Source organism: Mustelus asterias, chromosome 8 (assembly GCF_964213995.1).
Source record: "Mustelus asterias chromosome 8, sMusAst1.hap1.1, whole genome shotgun sequence".
Lineage (NCBI taxonomy): Eukaryota > Metazoa > Chordata > Chondrichthyes > Carcharhiniformes > Triakidae > Mustelus > Mustelus asterias.
Genome location: NC_135808.1, coordinates 125,818,482 through 125,841,285, shown reverse-complemented (window position 1 = coordinate 125,841,285; position 22,804 = coordinate 125,818,482). Strand labels below are relative to the sequence as shown.

At 42.0% G+C, this 22,804-nt stretch overlaps 1 protein-coding gene across 1 annotated transcript in view; it reads left to right on the top strand.

The window, feature by feature from the left end:
• Positions 1-22,804, top strand: part of hs2st1a (heparan sulfate 2-O-sulfotransferase 1a) — a 205,219-nt gene that overhangs the window by 167,940 nt on the left and 14,475 nt on the right. The window contains exons 4-5 of the mRNA XM_078218928.1: positions 14,009-14,147; positions 19,139-19,236. Coding sequence (XP_078075054.1) covers positions 14,009-14,147; positions 19,139-19,236 — 237 coding nt within the window. The remainder of the gene's footprint in view (positions 1-14,008; positions 14,148-19,138; positions 19,237-22,804) is intronic.

The following is a 22,804-nucleotide window of genomic DNA, read 5'->3' as shown; positions in this document are numbered from 1 at the left end:
ACAGCTAAAGCACACTCCAAAACCATCCATTAAAACACTATGCACAAATCCTTGATAATGGGATGTGTGATGGTTAATAACCTTGGCTCATTCAATTTTCAAGAGGGATAGGTTTAATAAGTATCTCATCTATCCTTGATTGCCAGATAAATTACAAGATTTGGCTATGTCTCTCACAGCTGCTTCATGAGAGTCACCTCAGGCACTTGGTCAGAAGACTTGCAGAAAGTTATGAAAGCAATATAAATGTCAATGCAACATTAATCTTAAAACTTTAAGGCTTCTGGCACTAGGTTTAAATAGTACAACAATGTATTAGTGCAAGCTTGTATTTTAATACCTTCAATCTAAAATCCCATGGCTGTCAAACATATTTCATTGACAGCATATGTGGAAAATTGACTAACAGAGTATGTATGTTGTAATAACATACTAGTCATCTTTTGTGGTGTTGCTGTTTGTGGAATTGGGGGTGCACTGTTGTATATGACAAGAATTATACAGCGTAGCATACAATTTGGTCAAAGAAAACAATCTTTTCTAGTGACTGCCTTCAGTTATTAATGTCGCCCTCTCTGTCTTTATTTGTGTTTCATTTTTTATTTTCTCTCATGTATTCTCATTGTCCAAAGGTTTTTGTAATTATACCATCCCTTTTTCTGAAGTTGCTATTTCTCCTTGTATGGCTTTTGGAGGAGGCCATTCACCTCATCTGAAAAATAACATTTCCTGCCATATTGCATTGAAGTGTCAACCTAGAATATTTGGCTTAATTTAGAGTGGGGTTTGTTCCCACAACCTTCTAAGTCAGGTGAGAGTCTGAGATCAGCTTTACAAATAAATACACAATTATTTTATTGAAGGGAATCAATTAAAGGCGTTTCACATGAGGAAATTAACTCCATCAATTAAAGGAAAACATTACAATTTCCAATACATCCTGTTGCACATAATATGTAGTGGATTGCAGAGCGCTTAAATGTTTCAAGATGTATCCATAAAGGACATTAAAGGGGGCTCGGTAACACAGTGGTTAGCACTGCTTCCTCACAGCACCAGGGACCCGGGTTTGATTCCCGGCTTGGGTCACTGTGTGTGAAGTTTGCACATTCTCCCCGTGTCTGCATGGGTTTGCTCCGGTTTCTACCCATAGTCCGAAAGACTTGCGGTTAGGTGCATTGAACGAACAGGCGCTGGACTGTGGGGACTAGGGGAATTTCACAGTAACTTCATTGCAGTGTTCATGTAAGCCTCACTTATAACTAATAAATAAACTTTACTTTAAGTTTAAAACACCAAAAGCAACATATTTCTGTGTGTCTGTAGAATGCCCTTCATGTGTAATTTTAGTGCCACAAGCATCGATCATTTTGAAATTCAAAAAGATTTGTTGCATCATGTCATGGGACAGATGTTTAGGGTGCGCCAGTGTTTGGGGAACAGGGCTATTACTCACTGTTAATGAAAGAGGCAGACATGGTTTGACAATCACCTGGAATGTGGCCTTTGAAGTCCTACTTCCCGAAATGCCCTGATATAACATTCTATTTGGGACTCAGCTTTATTTGGTGGTTCTGTTGATCGAGGGTGAGATGTTTAGAAAGCAAATGGTTTTCCTTCACCCTTGAAGATGATGCACAGCTGCAAAAGTGAAATAGTACTGTCAGCAACAAAATAGTGAAACACGAAGGAAATGGTTTTCGAGAGAACAGTGGTTCTTTGGAATAATATACACCCAAATTTCTTTCAGGAGACGAGGCAGGCACCATGCAAGTTCCTCATCCGTATCCTTGAAGCTCACTGTCAATGTTAGAATCTTTGTTATTTACTAATGATCTTTATCTGATTTTATTTATTATTGAGTATTGGGATACAATGAAAAATATTGTTTCTTGTGCACTATATAGACAAAACATACCATTCATAGAGTACAAAGGGGAGAAAAAAAGGAGAAAGTGCAGAATAGTATTACAGTCATAGCTGGGGTATAGAGAAAGATCAGCTTTGGGTCAAAAAGGTCAGCTTTGTAGGTCCATTCAAAAGTCTGATGGCAGCAGGGAAGAAGCTGCTCTTAAGTAGGTTGGTACATTTTTCTCAGACTTTTGTATCTCTTTCCCGACAGAGGAAAATGGAAGAGATTATATCTGGGGTGCGTGGGGTCCTTGATCATGCTGGCTGTTCTTCCAAGGCAGCGGGAAATGTTGACAGAGTCAAAGGATAGGAGACTGGTTTGCGTGATGGACTGGACTATATTCACAACCCTTCGTAGTTTCTTATGGTTTTGGCCAGAACAAGAGCCATACCAAGTTGTGATACATCCGGATATTCTTTCATTGGATGTGGAAATCACTGACAAAGCTGGCATTTGTTGCCCAACACTGGTTGCCCATGAACTGAGTGGCTTATTTGTTTAATTCAAAGGGCTGTTATGAGTGAACTGCATTGCTATGGGTCTGGAGTCACATGTAGGCCAGACTAGGTAAAGATAGCTGGTTTTCTTCCCTAAAGTGAATCAATGGGTTTTTATGACAATCGACAATTGTCCCACGGTCACCATTACTGAGACTAGCTTCCAATTCTGAATGTATTAATGAATTTACTTTAAATCCCAAAAGTTGCCATGGTGAAATTTGAACACTCATGCCCAGAATAATAGCCTGGGCCTCTAGATTGAGGCACATAGGTGTTGAGGGAATGATTCCGTAATGTTGCGTGCGTGCGTGCAAGTATAGTGATATGCACATGGGCAAACCAAATGCTAAATAGGTCTACATACATTTTACAAAGTAAAAGTGAAAGAAGAGATCTGGATGTGTTGGTGTGATCAATCTCTAAAAGTCATTGATCAATGCTTTAAAACTATAGCTAAGTGCACAGGATCCAGGGTGTATTCGTAGGACTATTCACTATAACACTAAACAGTCCATCATCTTATGCAAGATTTAATTACACCTCAGTTGCAATGCCTATATTTGTCTCATGATGGGAAACATTGATATTTTCAAATGGGTGCAAAAGGAGCTCACAAGATTTATTTGGATTTTGAAACATCTTGCCCAGATAGGTTCTAAAAGCTGGGTGTCTAAAATTTAAAGAACAAAGACTTGGGGTAATTTAATAGAGACTTAGAGAGCGATCTTACCTTCTCGTCCTGCTGGTTGATGGGCGGAGTGAGCCGGTAAGATCGCAAGAGAGGCAAAAAATCAGGTTGATGGTCTCCATCAATGGGGACTTGTCATGATTGCCTTGCTGGTAGGACCGGAGGCCACTGAAGCCCCCTGGGAGGTCAGGGTTACAGGGGAGGGGGACCAGTGCCCCATGAGCATGGTGGCACTGCCCCAGCCTGGCACACTGGTAGTGCTCACTTGACACTGGGCAGTGAATCGTAAAATCCCAACTGTACAGAAGGAGGCCATTCGGCCCATCGAGTCTGCACTGACCACAATCCCACCCAGGCCCTCATTTCCCATAACCCTCATTTACCCTGCTAATCCTCCTGACACTAGGGTCAATTTAGCATAGCCAATCATTGCTGATACCAATGTCCATTCTGACAACGACAATCAACGGGGGATGGCGATCGGTCAGGCCAGGAGGGAACAACTGAAAGCGGGGGCAGATTGGCTGGAGAGGCCAGCGATTGTGAGGTTGGGGTGGGGAAGGCATGTGATATCCAAGAGAGTGGTGGTGACTGACAGTTGCACAGAACCGAGAGATCTGCGCATGTGCAATTTGACTCTTTACTGTCAGCTGCCGGCTTTCTGGCAAGCTTAGGCCCCACCCCTCCCATTACTGACGAAAAACAGATTGTGCAAACGCACAGAGTGGCATAAGATTGGACTTGTGGCCTCACCGAAAAAATGTGTCTGAAACACTCTGGTTTTCACATTTGTTCGGGACTTTTAATTTTTTTGGTTAGATCGCCCCTTATAAAATTATGAAGGGACTGGACTGTGTTTGTGTAAATCAATTACTGCAACTGAACAGGTTAGGGAGGATGAGAGTTGTGCTCGCAAACTAGCTAAGGGCAGAATTAAAGTTGTGTGTTCAGCAGTTCTTAGAAAATAGTGGACCTGTGGGATAGGTTGTCAGCTCATTTGATGAATAACAACTCGCTGCAACCCTTTAAGGGAGAGCTGGGTCTGTTTCTAGTTGGGGTGGAGACTGCCTTGAGTATGAGCTAGCTTTAAATCAGGGTAGATGTGATCTCCTGATGTATTTTTGATTGCCTAAGGGGGATTAGAGAGAAGTTCAACAGGTTTTTCCACCCCTCTCTAATTAGCCTGGATTTTATCTTTTTTTGTCTCTTGCATGGTTCCACGTGATTTGGAGCGTGCGCACTGTGATGCTAAGATGTCACAATTCCCTTGTGGCAGAACAAGGGAACCATGCTCATTGTTTTGTGCTCCTTCCAGCCCATTCACACTATCTGCCTCGATTTCAGTTCCTGAAGTAAATTTTATTTTCTTCAAAAAAGATTGAAGATGATTTCATAACTCGATACTGAAACATTTTGTTTCTCATTGTCCTGCGTAATATGGTGGAGTGGAGCAGCTGCCAGAATCAATCAAGCCAACAGAAGGTTGGCTTCAAACATGGACAAAAGAGCTGAATTCCAGCGGTGAGGTGAGAGTGACAGCCCTTGACATCAAGGCCGCATTCGACTGAGTGTGGCATCAAGGAGCCCTAGCGAAACTGGAATCAATGGGTATCAGGGAGCAAACTCTCCGCTGATTGGAGTCATACCTGGAACATAGGAAGATGGTTGTGGAGGGTTAGTCATCTTAGCTCCAGGATATCTCTGTAGGAGTCCCTCAGAGTAGTGTCCTAGGCCCAATAATCTTCAATGACCTTCCCTCCGTCATAAGGTCAGAAGAGGGGATGTTCGCCGATGATTGCACAATGTTCAGCACCATTCACGATGACTCAGATACTGAAGCAGCCCATGTTCACATGCAACAAGATCTGGACAATATCCAGGCTTGGGCTGACAAGTGGCAAGTAACATTCGTGCCACACAAATGCCAGCAATGGCCATCACCAATAAGAGACACTCTAACCATCGCCCTTGACATTCAATGGTGTAACCATCACTGAATCCCTCACTGTCAACATCCTTCGGGTTACCATTGACCAGAAACTCAACTGGATTCACCACATAAACACAGTAGCTACAAGAGCAGGCCAAAGGTTAGGAATACTGCGGCGTGTAACTCACCTCCTGACTCCCCAACGTCTATCCACCAACTACAAGTCAGAAGTCAGAAGTGTGATGGATACTTCCCACTTGCCTGGATGGGTGCAGCTCCAACAACACTCGAGAAGCTTGACACCATCTAGGACAAAGCAGCCTGCTTGATTGGCACCACATCTACAAACATTCAAACCCTCCACCATTGATGCTCAGTAGCAGCAGTCTGTACTATTTACAAGATCCACTGCAGCAATTCACCAAAGGTCCTTAGACAGCACCTTCCAAACCCACGAGCACTTCCAACAAGAAGGACAAGGGCAGCAGATAAATGGGAACATCACCACTTGCAAGTTCCCCTCCAAGCTACTCACGATCCTGACTTCGTCGTTCCTTCACAGTTGCTGGATCAAAATCCTGGAATTCCCTCCCTAACGGCATTGTGGGTCAACCCACAGAACATGGACTGCAACCATCTTCTCAAGAGCACCTAGGAATGGGCAATAAATGCTGGCCAGCCAGCGATGCCCATGTCCCACGAATGAATGAATAAAAAAAAGGAAGGGGCTTGTATGGAAAGAAGCAAAAGTTAAAAATGGAAATAAACTATTTTGGTGGTTATCCTCACCACAATCTCACTTGCACCATATCCCTTTATCCTTCTTCAGGTCGCCTAAAAATTTGCTCTCTATTTCAATCATTAATTTGGGTTGTGTATTCTATAAGTGTATTTTTTCTGCTATCTGGTCTGAATCTCTTGCATTTAATCTTACGTGTGCTTTCAGTCAGTGGAATCAATCTATTTCTATCTGTCCATCCTTTCATAAAGTTCAACACTTACAGCAAATCAGCCAATTCCTTCTGTTCAAAAGAAGAAATTCAAATCATATTTGCATTTCCTAATACTGTACCTGGCTTCATCTTGGTGAATCTATACTGCATCCTGTCCATTGGGTTAACATGGTAACTTTGGTTTGGAGCCCTAAACAGTACACTTTACTCAAAATGTGGTTTTACAAAGTTCTTGTATTGATTCACCATTATTCACTGACGTTTTGTTTCTTCACCTCCTGGTGCACAACCCGGCATGGTATGGAATTGTGGTGGTTATGATGCTGAATTGCCATCCCAGCAGTCAAGGAAATGGGGTTTAATACATCTGGTAATTCATGATCTGATCAGGAAAGCTGCCAGATTGCTGTAAATAACTAGCTGATTCTCTAATGTCCTTCAAGGACCTGTCACTGCTACCTGATCTAGCATTCGTGGGACTCCAATTTTGTTTGTGTTTGTACTAACAGCAAAGGCTGGCATCTGTTCACTTGAGGTGCTGCTTTTAATGCCTAATGAAATTGAACTCATAAATCCCTCTTCCACATCAGCCAGCATTCCCCTGTTCAAACATAATTTTTGTTTTTAGTGTAAAATGGTGAATTTTGCTAATTTAAAATTCCATAATCCCTTTTTAATCCATTCTACTAATTTACCAGTATCCCTTTGTGGTTTATTTTGTTTTCAGAATTATTTACTAAAATACCAGTTTAGTGCAATCTGCAAAGTGTGATACTAGTCCCATCAAGCTCTTTTATATAAGCCATTGGTGTACACAGTGAACAGAAAGCAGACATTTTGAAAATGCATGGCCACTTATGTATGTTTTAAGAAACATCTACTCTGCTCCTTGTTAGGAACTTCAAGTTTGTTGAGTAAATTCTTTATCATCGTTTCTAATAGATTCCAATATTTTCCGTACCACCGATGTTAGATTGACATGGTTTGGCTCAGTCCTTTTTGTAAATAAGTATTATATTGTCCACTCTCAATTCTCCAGTCCTCACTAAAACCCTGAAATATAGAGGATAATTTTAACTTGCTGGATAGGAAACCCATGGGATTGGGTGGACTGTCACTTCTGCACACCACCCACATTACTATCATTTGACTTTATTGAAGTGTACAGTTTAAATTTGACCCCAGATATCTAGGACCTCTGCTATTTCCTTTCCCATTTTCCTCCGGCTTCTTGGTTCATTTCCAGCAGATCCTGGCATTTTACATCTCGAATACTTATAACTACCGGTATCTTGTTTTTAACCAAGTTAAAAGTCCAACAGGTTTATTTGGTAGCATGAGCTTTGAAGGAGTGACGCTCTGAAAGCTCGTGCTACAAATAAACCTGTTGGACTTTAACCTGGTGTTGTGAGACTTCTTACTGTGCCTACCCCAGTCGGACGCCGGCAACTCCACAACTTGTTTTTAACTAATAGAGGATTTACTTCCTCGCTTTTTTAAGCATTCCTAACGAATTTTAATTTTTGGTTTACTAATGTTATTTTGGGAAGCAGATTTGCAGCCTTCATCCTTTTACATGCTTCCAGTCCAGCTCCAGCATGGTTCACTCATGACCGGAAATTTCATTTCCCGTCCCGACCGCTACAGGAATCATAACGGGTGGGATAGAGAATTCGGTGGACCATTTAAAGGTCCGTTGAGCTCAGGTGGGAATTTCCGGTCTTGGAGCGCACGTGGCCGGAAAATCCCATCGCTTACCGCCCAGCTTTGTCAAACTCAGCCAGGTCAGGAGCAATTATGGATGGGAGAAGCTGGTAATGCTCAGTAACCTGTAAAATAATTCTTCAATAAAGGAAAGTTGTTGTGAATTACAGTGCAATCCACCTGGCCACTTGAAAGATACTCCAGGTCACCAACATTTTAAATGCAGTCTGCTTGAAAATGTCTGACTTCATTCCATGTCGAGTAATAAACGAACAAGCCAAGTGGAAATTGATCAATACCTTCCTGTATGGCTATAAAGCTACTAGTGAATCTAATTGTGTCTAGTAAACCTGGGAGGTGCTTTCATTGAATAAATAATTCTAAGTTCCACTTCCTTTGTAATAATTATTGACTTAGGACCAGTTTCTCAAAATAAGCAAATATGTTTCTAATTCAAATAACATTTTTGAGCTTTTTATTTTGAAGTGTCTTGATTTTAAATGCAAAATAAAACCATTCAAAGTAGGAGGTCTTTGTTGTAGCATTAATGGAGGCTCCCCCCCCCCCCCCCAAAAAATAATCTTGCCAATTATTGATCGAGTAGGTGCCTTTTAAATCGTTAAAGAAACTGAGTGGGATTACATTGCCTTATTTGAGATGTCTGACTTCACTTTGATTGGATAAAGCACCCTTTCTCCCAATCTTTAGTCAATATTACTTTTAATTACCTTGCTGTATTAACTTGTGTTTTGGCAGTCTGGAGGGTACATCGCTAAATCTGACCTGATCACAGCTGGGGAAGCATGACATTGATTTTGTAGGAAAGGGACTGAAATCAAAATTTAGAGGGAGCATTTACCAAAACAATTCTAGGGCCGAACGACTGTGAAAATGGGAGAGAATCACGCCCCTTTTTGGGTGAGCTCCCAGTCACTATCATATGCCACTTAGTGAAAAGAAAAGAGGCATGGTATGATTCTCGCCAGTCGGGGGAGTGGACGTAGTCTATTCATGCGAGGAAGCCAACTACTGATTGCAAGAGGGCGCCATTGCGTATGCGCCTGATCTCCCAATGCATTATGTACAATAGTACATTTGAAGATTGTTACTCCTCCCTCCCCCGATTGCCCTCCCCTCCCTCCCAGCAGCCCCAATGTATGCACACAGCTTTAATTTGAAGTTGCCAAGGCTTCCCAGCTAGCTGAAACCCTCTCCATTGCACTTGAAGCCTTTAATCTCTAACAAATTCAACATACAGTGTCTCATAAAACATTCAGCTGCCAGCTCAATGAATTTCTATCATCCTCCAGCCAGCTGTATTTATTTTTATCTTCATGGTTGAATGCACCTCCCGTACCCCATTGATCCTGATGGTAATGTCAACCCCCAGCACCCTTAAGGGACCCTTTCTTTGCAGCCAGTCATCATCATAGGGTCAAATGGCCACTGGATCTACCTCCTTGAGCCTGCTCGGAGCCCAAGGCACCAGGCCAGGGTGTCAGTGCCAAGGTGCCAGTGGACAGTGCACCATTGGCGTTGCCAAGGCATGTGGCTTGAAGGGAGGCTGAGTGGAGTCTTGGGGGAAGGGAATCTGAGTGGGGAAGGGGGAGGGTTTTTTTGTGGGAAGGAGACTGTCTCTGACTGGGGAGTTTGGGTTGCCCTTTTAAAAAAGGCGGCCCAGTCTTGGAACAGTGGGGTGGTCACTAGCGGGTTGTCCACTATGCATAAATTAACATCCATCAGGTGGGATAACCACACTTGATGGATGCTGCTAACGCCAATGGGAAGCTTGGAGGATTGCCCGCTGCCATGGACATTTCGTCCCAATTTGGGAGAATCGGGGCCAGAAACCGCATTCCAGTGACTTGAAATAGCAGTTTTTAAGATGTTTGAATACTTACATAACTGTAATTTACACATTCAAGAGTCATTACACTTGAGTCAATCTGTCGAGAAAACCTGAGAAAAATAGATTACCTTGAAGGAGTCTGAATGGGAGCATCTCCTAACTCATTCACAGATCATCCAGACAATCAACAGGTTTATACACCTGGTTGGGGACAATACGCAAGATTTACCTCAGACAATGAACACTGACTAAGAAAACCAGCAGTCTAATTATGTAAACTACAGACCTGGAATCCACTGGCCACAACTATGTTTGGGTAATTGATCAGTTAAAGAAGAGGATCATCTGACAAATCAAGAAAATCTCTTCACGTTTAAGAAACTGTTTTCTTACAGGCCACAAGGATAAAATCCAAAGAGACTCTGGAGAAGCAGGCAGGAGCCCTGAGTGGGGAGTCTCACTCTGTCCTTCCCTCCTGCTCCATCGGAACAGATATACATCGTCCAATCAGCATACTTAAATGGTTTCAATGTGTGCGTGTGTGCCCATATACCTTGATTGTGTACGTACATGAAAGTTGGAGGCATTTTTTAATTACACCAGCTTAACTACAATAAATACTATCATTTTAAAACCTTATAAGGAAATATGTCTGTATCTTTACAGTCATAGCACATAAACTATTACAAGCTCACTGAATTGGCAAGCAAATCTTTTTCTTTAAAAGAAAACTCTTTTCATACAAGGAGTAGGAAAAGAAGGGAGCCATCCTATCCCATCTCACTTGATTGCAACAAAGTTTAATGAAGTAAATGTAGGGGCTTTAATTTTCACATAGACTGACTATACCAAATTGGCGCAAGTCCTTTGGACAACATGCATCCGAGATAGTACCTAAAGCAATGGAGCAAGAACAGTACCTTGTTATGGAGCAAGATATTTTCAATCTATTACAGTACACTCAGGTTTAATTAGAAATCTTATAGTATCAAATCCTCTGGGAAAGTGTTGGATTTGGTCATAAGTTTGAGAGTCATGTTGTAAAGACAAAAGTTAGGATCTTAACTTTAAACAAAGCCAGTTATGGAGGTAAGAGGAGCGAGTTGGCAGAGGAAGTTTGGAAAATTAGATGCAACAGTCTGAGATGGTAGTTAAGCAATACAAAAACATTTAAAGAAATAATTCAGGAGAGAGGAAGGGGGCACATCCCCTTGAGGCATCAAAGCTCCACTGGAAACAGTGGTACAGACATGAGTAATTAAAGAAGCATGTAGTGTTAGATTAAAATAAGTTTACAGTATTGCCAAAAAGTGTAGCAAGCCTGGGGACTGGGAGTTTCAAAAATTGGCAAAGCATGACCAAAAAATTGATGGAGGAGTAAATACAATAAAAGTAAACTGGTGAGAAATATACTCACTGATTGTAAGAGCTGCTACAAGTGTGTGAAAAGGAAAAGATTACTGAAAGTAGTCGTGGGTCCTTCGGAGGCAGAGATGGGAGAAATGATCTTAGATTGGTTTGAGATTCTGGAACACTCCTGTGAATTGGAAAGTAGATGATATAAGTCTGTTGGTCAACAAAGGAGTGTGGGGAAAAAACGAGGAACAATCAGCCATTTTGCCTGGTGTCGGTGGTGACTGTCTCCACCAAAATCACAGAGGCAGTAATCAGAGAGCTTCTGAATGCAGATGTCCCAGTCGTGACGATGGCAAACAAATTATAGAGTTCAGCCAAATACAGTCAAGCAATTAGGAAGGTGAATGGTTAGGCTGCAAGGGGCTTGGAGTGTACGTGTCATGTCGCCTTGCTGGAATTATCTGCGGCTTTGGTGAGACCATAGCTGGCGCATTCTGTATGGTTTTCATCTCCTTACCAAAGGGAGAATCGGTTCGAAGGGGCAGCGAAGATTCATTGGATTGATTCCTGGGGTGAGAGGACTGTCCACTGAGGTGCGATTGGGTAGAATGGACCTGCATTCTTTGGCAAAAATGAGAGATGATCTCATTGGAAATATATAAAATTCTGAGGGGCTTAGTAAGGAGTCAGCCATTTAGAACTAAGTTGAAAGACGTCTTCACTCAAAGAGTTGTGAATCTTTGGAATTTGTGCCCCAGAAAGTTGTGGATGCTCAGTCGATTAAGATATTTAGGACTGAGATCTTTAGATTTCTGGACACACAGGTAATTAATTGAAGGATATAGGGATTAGGTGACAAAGTGGAGTTGTTTTAGAAGTTGAGCCATGATCTTATTGAATGACAGGGCAGGCTCCAGGGCTGTGTGGTCCATGCCTACTCCCATTTCTTGCGTTGAGCCAAACTTTATTAATTTAAAGGGCCTTGAATATACTAACAATGCACTTAGTGATAGAGCATATGCAGCATTGGTACATAAGCCTAGATAATCTTGAATTTCAAAGCTGGTCCCTTCACTAACTGGAAGCTTTTGATTTGCTGTGAGGTATTTTTGAGGAGTTTGAGATGTTGATCAGCTTGGGCTGACAAGTAGCAAGTAACATTTGCGCCACACAAATGCCAGGCAATGACCATCACCAAACTAACCACTGCCCCTTGACATTTAATGGTGTTACCATCACTGAATCCCCCACTGCCAACATCCTTCGGGTTACCATTGACCAGAAACTCAACTGGACTCGCCACATAAACACAGTGGCTACAAGAGCAGGTCAGAGGCTAGGAATACTGTGGTGAGTAACTCGCCTCCTGATTCCTCAGAGTCTATCCACCAACTACAAGGCAGAAGTCAGAAGTGTGATGGAATACTCCCCACTTGCCTGGATAGGTGCAGCTCCAACAACACTCGAGAAGCTTGACACCATCTAGGACAAAGCAGCCTGCTTGATTGGCACCACACCTACAAACATCCACTCCCTCCACCACCGATGCTCAGCAGCAATTCACCAAAGATCCATAGACAGCACCTTCCAAACCCATGACCACTTCCAACTAGAAGGACAAGGACAGCAGATACATGGGAACGCCCCCACCTGCAAGTTCACCCCCCCTAAGCCACTCACCATCCTAACTTGGAAATATATTGCCGTTCTTTCGCAGTCGCTGGGTCAAAATCTTGGGATTCGCTCCCCAGCGGCATTGTGGGTCAACCTACAGCATGTGGATTGCAGTGATTCAAGAGGCAGCTCACCACCACCTTCTCAAGGGCAACTAGGGGTGGGCAATAAATGCTGTCCAACCAGCGACACTCATGTCCCACGAATGAAAAAAAAAAGAATTTAGCCTGTCTTCCAATTTTATTTTGTCATCAGTTCCCCCTTCCTCTCTCCTGAAGGTACCAAGTTCTTGCCGGGACACCATTCCAGGTGTAGGCACCTCCAATACCTTTTGGCTAAGTAGCTACGATTAATGTGTTTTCTTTAACTATGTTGACTTGCTTTTTTGTTTTGGTACATCACAGCCAAGCCCAACGTTGTGCTTGCGCAACAGCTATTTGCGCACTTCCAGCACTGGAATGTGATCAGAAGTGGCAACCCTAACAAACCCTGGATATGGGGCCAATGTTTATTCTCCTGACATAACAAAAATTCCATAATTCAGCACAGACTGGAAATTGAATTTGGGACATTTTGAGACTATATCGCTTGGTTGCACCAGGGGGAAAACTCTAAAGCTATCTGCGGACCTGTGACTACATTTTTCCTCCCTCTCAAGTTGTAACTCAGAATAAAACTAAAATAATAACTCAAGTAATAAAAATAGGCTGCTCTCTGTCTTTCAGGAAACACATTCAGTGAGCCAGCAGCAGAACAGATGTGCTTAGCAGGGACTCCCGTAGCTGATGTCACTGCAATGTTCTCTTTTCACTTTCATTAAAACACAGTTCCTACTGATTTCTTTAAAAAATAATGCTTTATTGATTTACGTGAAGTCCTCTTGGAATATGTCAAATGGGTTTAAAGCTTTGACATTGACTTATTTAGTCTTTTCAGTAAAGGCTTTTGGCAACATGTCTGCAATTTATGCTGTTAAAATTTATAATCCATCATTGCAAGCAAACATTTGAACAACACTGTTACTGCATCAACAAAACCAGATTGAAAATTAGTTAATATTAGGAGAAACTAATTTCCTTAATGCCACCAAAACGAGAAAAATTGTAGTGTGGGTGCAGTAAATAAATGCCATTTTTTTATGCGTACAGCACAATTTTTATTTGGTTAGTTGCAATACTAGATTTAGACATCATAACAAATTTGGTAGCAATGCTTTCTTTATAAGATGGAGCTAGTCTTTTCCCTTTGTTATAAACATGAAACTGTGTGATTGTATAGTGAACTACTGAGAAAGTATAAACAGAGGCAGTGAAATGGTATAACTGAATTTAGAAAATACTTAATGGGTCACAAAAATATTAACAGATATCGATGCAATGTTGAAAACAGCTTAACATCACATTGAAATAAACAATAAATGTTTCCTCCTCTCATTGCTGTAGATATGGTGTGAAAAAGAAACCCATCTACGTAAATGTAATTCGAGATCCAATTGAGCGACTGGTATCATACTATTATTTTCTGCGTTTTGGTGATGACTACAGGCCAGGACTGAAGAGAAGAAAACAGGGAGATAAAAAGGTAAAATAATTTGCAGCAGAGAATGTAATACACATATGTAATAATACAAGAAGCACAAATGTGGTTGGAATATGAGTTTAAAAAGCTAAATAGCTCGAACAACAAAGAAATGCTCAACATGTTTTGAGGGTTGATTCCCAGGGCTGTTTAATTTGCTGAGTAATTTGGCTGAAAATGGATATAGCACACATTCCAGACTCAACACTGTCCAACTTTCATTCTCTTTATTGTCAAGGTATCATTGATGTTCACCCTGGAAAGTGCTTCTACATTGTTTAATTGGGCTGTATAGAACAGAAATAATCTTTGCGGCATTTCAGCACAGATGGCATTAAATCATGTCACTGGTTATGATTACAAGTAGAGGTGATTACAGAGTAATCGTTCCATCATCTGTTTCATACAGCTGTCTATCACAGCTTGCCGCATTTCCCATTAAACTGTATTCATAACTGAGGAACTTTTAAAATGGAATATCTGCAAAGTTAAGATGTTTTATTCATATTTTGTCTCATATACTTTTTTCACATTATTTTTCTATTGCTATGAACTACAGTTTTATGGTTCAAATTAAATAAAATTGATATTTGCCATTTAGTTTAGTGATTTTATCTGGAGGGCAGGTGAGTTACATTGAGCAGAAGGTTCGAAGCTCAATCTTTGCCTAGTTGGAGTTAACCCACCTCAGCTATGACACCTGTGGTGGTGCTATTATTTGCCACAGGGAGCAAAGTTATCAACAGGACAAGAGCACCACAGAACGCTCATCAGCACAGGAATTCTGAGGGTGGATGTTGGATTAGGACAGGATAAGATTCACACCCAAAAGCAATAGCTTGCTGATAGTTTGTAAAGCCTGCATCCATTGTGTCACTTGCCAGGAAAGAAGCAAGAATAGCAGTTGGCCTGTAGTTCCTTTCGTAAACTCAGGCTGTGCCAAAGCACTGTGAAATATTTTTCAAGCGTAATCATTCTTACAATGTAGGGAAAAAATTGCAGCCTATTTGCACAGGTTCAGTATGGCACAACAAGATATTGGTTGTGTTACTGGACCAGTAACCCAGACACCTGGACTTCTGTTCTCAAGATGAGTTCCCATCTTTACAAACAGCTGGAGAATTTCAATTCAATTAATTCCAGAATAAAAAGATAGTAATGGCAATCATGAAACTACTATCCTTACCTGGTCTGATCTGTACTTGACTGCAAACCCACACAATGTCATTGGCTCATAACTGTACTTTGAAAGGACCTACTGAGCCACTCGGTTGTATTTAAGAAGGCAGTTCATCCTACTGTCTGAAGGGTAATTGGTGATGAGCAATAAAGCTTTGCCTTGCTGGTGATGCATTCTGTGAATTAATTTTTTTAAATAACGTGATTATACAATGACCAGATGATCTGCTTTTGGTGATGATGGTTGAATGATATATGTTGACTTGGACACCAGAAGAACACCCAAGCTTATATAGAACAATAGTATCTCTTACATTCCCCTGAACTGGCAGATGTGACTTTGGGCTTGTATAGGACAACAGAATCTCTCTCATTCCCCTGAGGTGGCATCATGACTTTGGCTTAAGCTCTTATCGAAAGGATGATACCTCCAACAGTGCAGCATTTTCTCAGTAAAGTATTGAATCATCATCGGTGATGATGCACTTAAGAATCAGGATGTGGAGATGCCGGCGTTGGACTGGGGTAAGCACAGTAAGAAGTCTCACAACACCAGGTTAAAGTCCAACAGGTTTATTTGGTAGCAAATACCATAAGCTTTCGGAGCTTGCTGCTCCTTCGTCAGATGGAGTGGTCTCTGTTCTCCAACAGTGCACAGACACAGAAATCAAGTTACAGAATACTAATTAGAATGCAAATCTCTACAGCCAGCCAGGTCTTAAAAGGTACAGATAATGTGGTTGGAGGGAACATTAAACACAGGTTAAAGAGATGTGTATTGTCTCCAGGCAGAACAGCTGGTGAGATTATGCAAGATTATGCGGCCTTCACAACACACGACAGCGCAGAGTCGCTGAGCAGAAACTGATAGCCAAGTTCCGCACACATGAGGACGGCCTAAACCGGGATGTTGGATTTATGTCACATTATCAGTAACCCCCACAGCTCGCCCCTGGTCTTGCATAATCTCACCAGCTGTTCTGTCTGGAGACAATACACATCTCTTTAACCTGTGTTTAATGTTCCCTCCAACCACATTATCTGTACCTTTTAAGACCTGGCTGGCTGTAGAAATTTGCATTCTAATTAGTATTCTGTAACTTGATTTCTGTGTCTGTGCACTGTTGGAGAACAGAGACTACTCCATCTGACGAAGGAGCAGCAAGCTCCGAAAGCTTATGGTATTTGCTACCAAATAAACCTGTTGGACTTTAACCTGGTGTTGTGAGACTTCTTACTGTGCTTAAGAATCAGGATGTGGAGATGCCGGCGTTGGACTGGGGTGAACACAGTAAGAAGTTTAACAACACCTTTAACCTGGTGTTGTTAAACTTCTTACTTAAGAATCAGGACAGGGACTTGAACCCACGACCATTAGACTTCGAAGCAAGAGTACTGCTGCTCAAGCAAGGCTGATTCATAGCAATAGTCTCTGGGAAAGGAGGAAAGGGGACAAAATTGGCAAAAAAAACCAAATTTCACAGAAGCTTGAATTGAATCTATTTCACCTTTGTAATTTTTGCTGGACCTTGGGGTATTGCTCCGTTCTGCAAATATCAGATACATAACTGGTGGAAAATAATGTCATTCAAGTTGAGTTACCAGAATATATTTCAATCAAAGGGATGTCAAATGACTGCAAATCACAAAGGCAAATCTTAAGTTTTTTAATCACCGAGTTGAACCTCAAGATTAGGTTGCAGCCTTGAGCTCCATCCCTTCCATTGATCTGCGAGTAACAGTTCTTTTTGTGATGTTTGAAAGAATTTATGATTACAAGCATGAATCACTGTTGGTTTAGAGAAATCTCTGGTTGATTAAAAGACATTTTTGAGCCGTCTGCTATAGTATTGGTTCTTCAGCTGGATTCATCATCTTAAGAAGCCCAGAAGATTTAAGAAAATCATGAGAATATGTGATCTTGTAATTAACTGGCCTCCTAATCAATATTCTAAAGAACTGGACATACTTGCAATAAAACTAATTGCCAATGAGGGAAGTAAAGGAAGTTAAGTTTGAAATGCTTTTGAATTATTTAATCCCATATACTTCTGATGTGCTTTTTCTCCCCTTGCCTTACCTCAATCCTTTTGTGGCACTTGATTTCAATCTGATAGCACAAATCAGGTAACCTGTTCCTATAGACCATTATATGACATGCAGATTTTCCATTGGAAAGAACAGGAGGGTATGTAACTTTGGTGCACTTACAATGGCTCCACAACTACAGTGTATCTTATTTGGTGCAAAGGACCTGTTTATGCAGAAAATTGACCCCATGTTTCAATTGCCTCGAGAAATCATGTTGCCACAAGTCTTACTATCGCTTCACTGATGCGCAAGAGCTTCACTTTTTGCAGGTCAAATGAAAGATTAATGCAGATTCACGCAACCCCGTGTGTTTAATTTGGCAATATTATTGGTAAACTCAGAGCTAAACTGGGGTTAACAAACTGGAGTGAGCCTTCTTGTATTCTCTGGTCAGCCCAGATCTCCCAGAGAAGGTCTCAGCTTCCTCTATTCACTTCAGGGACAGTGCAAAAGGGTCTTCATGTAAGCTGCCTCAAAGGTAGTTATAGGAACAAAGGAACAGGAGTAGACCATCCACCCCTTTGAGCTTGCTCTGTTGAGCTTGCTCGATCATTTAGTACGATCATGGCTGATTATCATTTCAATGCCTTTTACACCCACTATCTCCATAATCCTTCACGTTATTGTTAATCAAAAATCTATCAATCTCTGCTTTAAACATACCCAATGACTGAGCTTCCACGGCCCACTGGGGGTAGAGAATTCCAAAGATTCACAACCCTCTGTGTAAAGTAATTTCTCCTCATCTGTGTTCTAAGCGGCATCCCCCTTATTTTGAAATTGTGTCCCCTGGTTCTAGACCCAACCAAGGGAAATATCTTGCCTTCATCTCCTGTCTATTCCCTTAAGTAGGTTTCGGTGAGATCACCTCTCATTCTTCAAAACCCGAGAGAATACAGGCCCAGTTTGCCCAAACTCTCTTCATAAGACAGTCCAGCAATCCGGGAACAATCTGGTGAACCTTTGTAACAATCCATCTAAGGCAATAATATCATTTCTGAGTAAAAAGAAACTGCACACTACTCCAGGTGTACACATATCAATAACATTTGGTGTGCTTTCACTCAACATGATTGCGATTGTCCAGCTCTAAAGGATGATTAGGACTTTATTACTAGAGTTTTGAACAAATTTATGTCCCAGTTTTGGAAGTTAAATTAATCAGACAGAATGTTAATTACCTATTTACAAGTATGACCTTGATTCCAGAATTCAGTTCAACGTAATCTATTGTACTAATGTAAAAGAGCAACAATCTATCTTCTGAAACGCTACGCTGGTAAACTGGATATTTGGCAAATGTACACTGTTTTGCAAACTAAATTTATTTGGGCTTAATCTAATTAAATTATCAGGCACAGCTGGTGTTGTAATATTGAAGGAGTGGCAGGTTAATAAAACATTTGCATCAGCATTTCTCAACTTTTGTTTACTTAAATTTGTGTGAGAATTGGAATTCTGTTCCAAATAAGATTTAAGGCACCATCAGCTTTTATTGCAGTGGTTTGGTTGATGTGTGGTTTGTTGCAGCATGTTCAAAATTAATTGAGTTAAAAATCATGTAGTGTCTTAAGATTGCCATACTCACTCTGGCATCATGAGGATTCTGAAGCATTAATTTGAGAGTCTGAATTGGCACAGCACTTATTTCTGCTTGTACTGATTTACTGTTGGTTTGCAGCAAACTCTCTTCTTTCTTTCCCCCCACCCCTCCCCTGCTCCAGACATTTGATGAATGTGTTGCAGCTGGTGGGTCAGACTGTGCTCCAGAGAAACTTTGGCTTCAGATTCCTTTCTTTTGTGGCCACAGCTCAGAATGTTGGTAGGTACAATAGAAAATGTAAAGTATTCCATTAAAGCTCGTAATGAATATTAATGAATTTTAAAAATAAAATATAGACTTGCTATAAATTATGTGTATTTGGCAGATCATGTATTGCACCTTTATAAGCATACTAATTTACAGAAAGAATTATTTTTTAAAGCATTCATGGTAAATCTATTCCACAGAGTACAATTTGTAAGGTGGTTTGAAATGCAGCCTGGACTGGGGACAATGAAAATTCCCTTCCTTCCCTCTGTTGACTGTGAAGTCCCTTATTGAAGGAGCCTAGGGAACAAGAATGGACACAACACAAAAGCTACCCACACATTGGCACTGAAATAGCAATGGCACCAGTGGATATCATGGGTGAAACGGCAAATTTAGCACATTTGATAGTGACAGAACTAGTTCAGCACTGATAAATGTAAAGTTATTCGATTAAGCAGAAAATTTGAAAGTGGATTGCACTTTTAATGGCCATGTGCTGCAGGTAACAAAGCAGCGAAGAAAATCTAGGATCCACATCTTAAAGAATGAAACCGGGTGGGCCACCCAGCACCGACTTGGGGCCCTGTCGACCTTGCAAAGTCCTTCTTGCTAACATCTGAAGGCAACACGGTGGCACAGTGGTTAGCACCACTGCCTCACAGCGCCAGGGACCCGGGTTCGATTCCTGGTTTGGGTCACTGTGTTGTGTCCGCACGTTCTCCCCATGTCTGAGAGAGTTGTGACACTAATAAATGAACTTCAAAATCTGGAAGCTTGTGTCAAAGTTGGACTAATCAAGCAACAGCCTGAGATAGTCATTCTCTCAGAATTGTACCTGATGGACAATGTCCGAGACATCACCTTCCCTGGGTATGTCCTATTCCCCAGCAGGACATATCCAGCAGAGTTTGCAGCATGGTGGTATACAGTTGGGCAAAGGTTGTCCTGGGAATCCTCAATATTGACTCCGGGACCCATGAAGTCTCATGGCACCAGGTTAAACATGGGCAAGGAAACCTCCCGCTGGTTACCACTTAACACCCCCTTCTCCGTGTTGAAAACTGATTGGAAGAAACACTCGGGGTGTCATGGGCACAGAATGTATTCTGGGTGAGGGACTTCAGTATTAATCGCCAAGAATGACTCGGTAGCACCAATACTGACTGAGCTCACCCAGTTCTAAGGGCATGGCTACTAAACTGGAGCTACGATAGATGGTGAGGTAACCAATAAAAATGACGAACCTACTTGACTTTATCCTCCACTTCCTGTGGCGGTGAAGCCTGTCTTCACATTGAGAATACTCGCCATCATGTGTGGCACTACCACCATGTTAAAAGGGATAGATTTTGAACAAATCTGGCAGTTCAAAACTGGGCATCCATCTGTAACTGACATATGCTCGACTCTAACATTCATCCTCTGGGGGGTGGGAGGGGGGCCTCAACTGAGTGGAGTAATTGCTATCACTCATAAAAACTAGAAGCAGGAGTAGGCCATTCGAGCCTGCTCTGCCATTCATTATGATCATGGCTGATCATCGAATTCAATATCCTGATTCCACCTCCCCACCCCTTCTCCTCACATCCCTTTAGCCCCGAGAGCTATGTCTAATTTCTTCTTGAAAGGAAGAGGCCATTCAGCTTATCGAATCTGCACCGACTCTCCGAAAGGGCGTCCAAACCAGGGCGACTTCTCCGCTCTATTCCCGTAACCCCATGCGGGTAGACAATCCACCTGCATATCTTTGAGTGTGGGAGGAAACCAGAGCACCCGGAGGAAACCCATGCAAACATGGGGAGAACTTGTAAACTCCACAAAGGCAGTGGCCCAAGGCTGGAATTGAATCCGGGTCCCTGGCGCTGTGAGAGACCAGTGCTAGCCACCATGCCGCCCCATTTTTTCAATGTTGAATTTTGTATTCATTTTTGTTCTGTGTTTCAGAATTATTGAAGCAGCTTGAGAGGTGGACTAAACTGCTTTTCCCCAAACTTAAGAAAAAATTGCCTACCCTGGTGTTTTCAATTTGGAGTTGAGGAGACTCAAGGAATATTTTTATAGTAGTGTCAGATTTTCATGGAGTTCCTATTCTGTGTATGATTGAAGGACCATGTGAGGCTGCTTAATGTGGAATGAAAATAGAGAATAAAGGCAAAAAAGATTGACCATGATCTTCCAAGGAGTTTTGCCCCTACTTTCCTGCACCATGCAAAAGCTCTGCATTTCTGGCCAGGACTTCCAATCCCAGCTGCTTTAGAAATGCAGAATGTATCTTCAATCCAACTGCTTCATAGCACTGGATTATCAAAGGAAGACTAGCCGTGACCCCTTTTTAATGGCATTTGATGCAATATTCTCAAGTTTAAACATCTGGCGAGTGTGTTAGTGTCGGGTTGCCCGGGTGTCGGGCCGCCCGGGCATCGGGGAGTGAGGGGATAGGGTGGGTGAGATAAGTTGGTAAGAAGGTCGGGTGGCAGCTATATGCGGTAAATGAGTAAGAAGGTAGGGTAGGTGAGGTAAGAGAGTAAGGTATAAGGTCGGTGAAGTAAGTGGCTGGGTGGCAGGTGGATGAGGTAAGTAGTTAAATGGGTAGGGTGAAAGGTGGGTGAGGCAGCAGATGCTGAGGTTATGGTGGCAGGGTCAGGTCAGGTCTGGTCGAAGGCGTAAAATGATGTCAGGTCGAATCGGAGGGGGTCAGTGTGAGTGATTGGGTGAATCAATTGTACGTTTCCCGGTAGACTGTTCTGTCTAACTATTCAGGTAAGTAAGTCGGAACTGTCCATAGCCTCCGACTCTAACTCCGAGGAGGAGACCTGAGAGGATTCTGGGGAGCAGGAGAATTGCCCATCAGAAGCTAAAACCTCTCGAGCAATCCCACGCAGTCAGTGCATTGGGAGTTCCTGGGGGCTCCAACACACATCCAGGGTGGGCACGGGAGAAGAGATCTGGGCCAATTTTTAAGAAGGAGATGATGGAATTTGGAACCTTGATTAGCAAGGGTGAAAATTGAGCAATTTTCAAAGAAGGACTGGATGAATTTCTGTTGGGGAATGGAATATAGGGTAATGAATTTCAGAATCATAGGAAGGACCCTGATGAGAAGCTTGGAGAGGTGGGTTAGATGACCAATAATTTTCTGTTGCCCAATGCATTACTCTGTTAATATGTTAAGTTCTGCCATAAAGATTTGGATTTTAAATTTGATCCTGTATAATAAGTTAAAAGCCTCTCACTTTTTAGCTGCTGCACACCAAATAGCTTGGTCCATTATAGAACATAGAACATAGAACAGTACAGCACAGAACAGGCCCTTCGGCCCACGATGTTGTGCCGAGCTTTGTCTGAAACCAAGATCAAGCTATCCCACTCCCTATCATCCTGGTGTGCTCCATGTGCCTATCCAATAACCGCTTAAATGTTTCTAAAGTGTCTGACTCCACTATCACTGCAGGCAGTCCATTCCACACCCCAACCACTCTCTGCATAAAGAACCTACCTCTGATATCCGTCCTGTATCTCCCACCACGAACCCTATAGTTATGCCCCCTTGTAATAGCTCCATCCACCCGAGGAAATA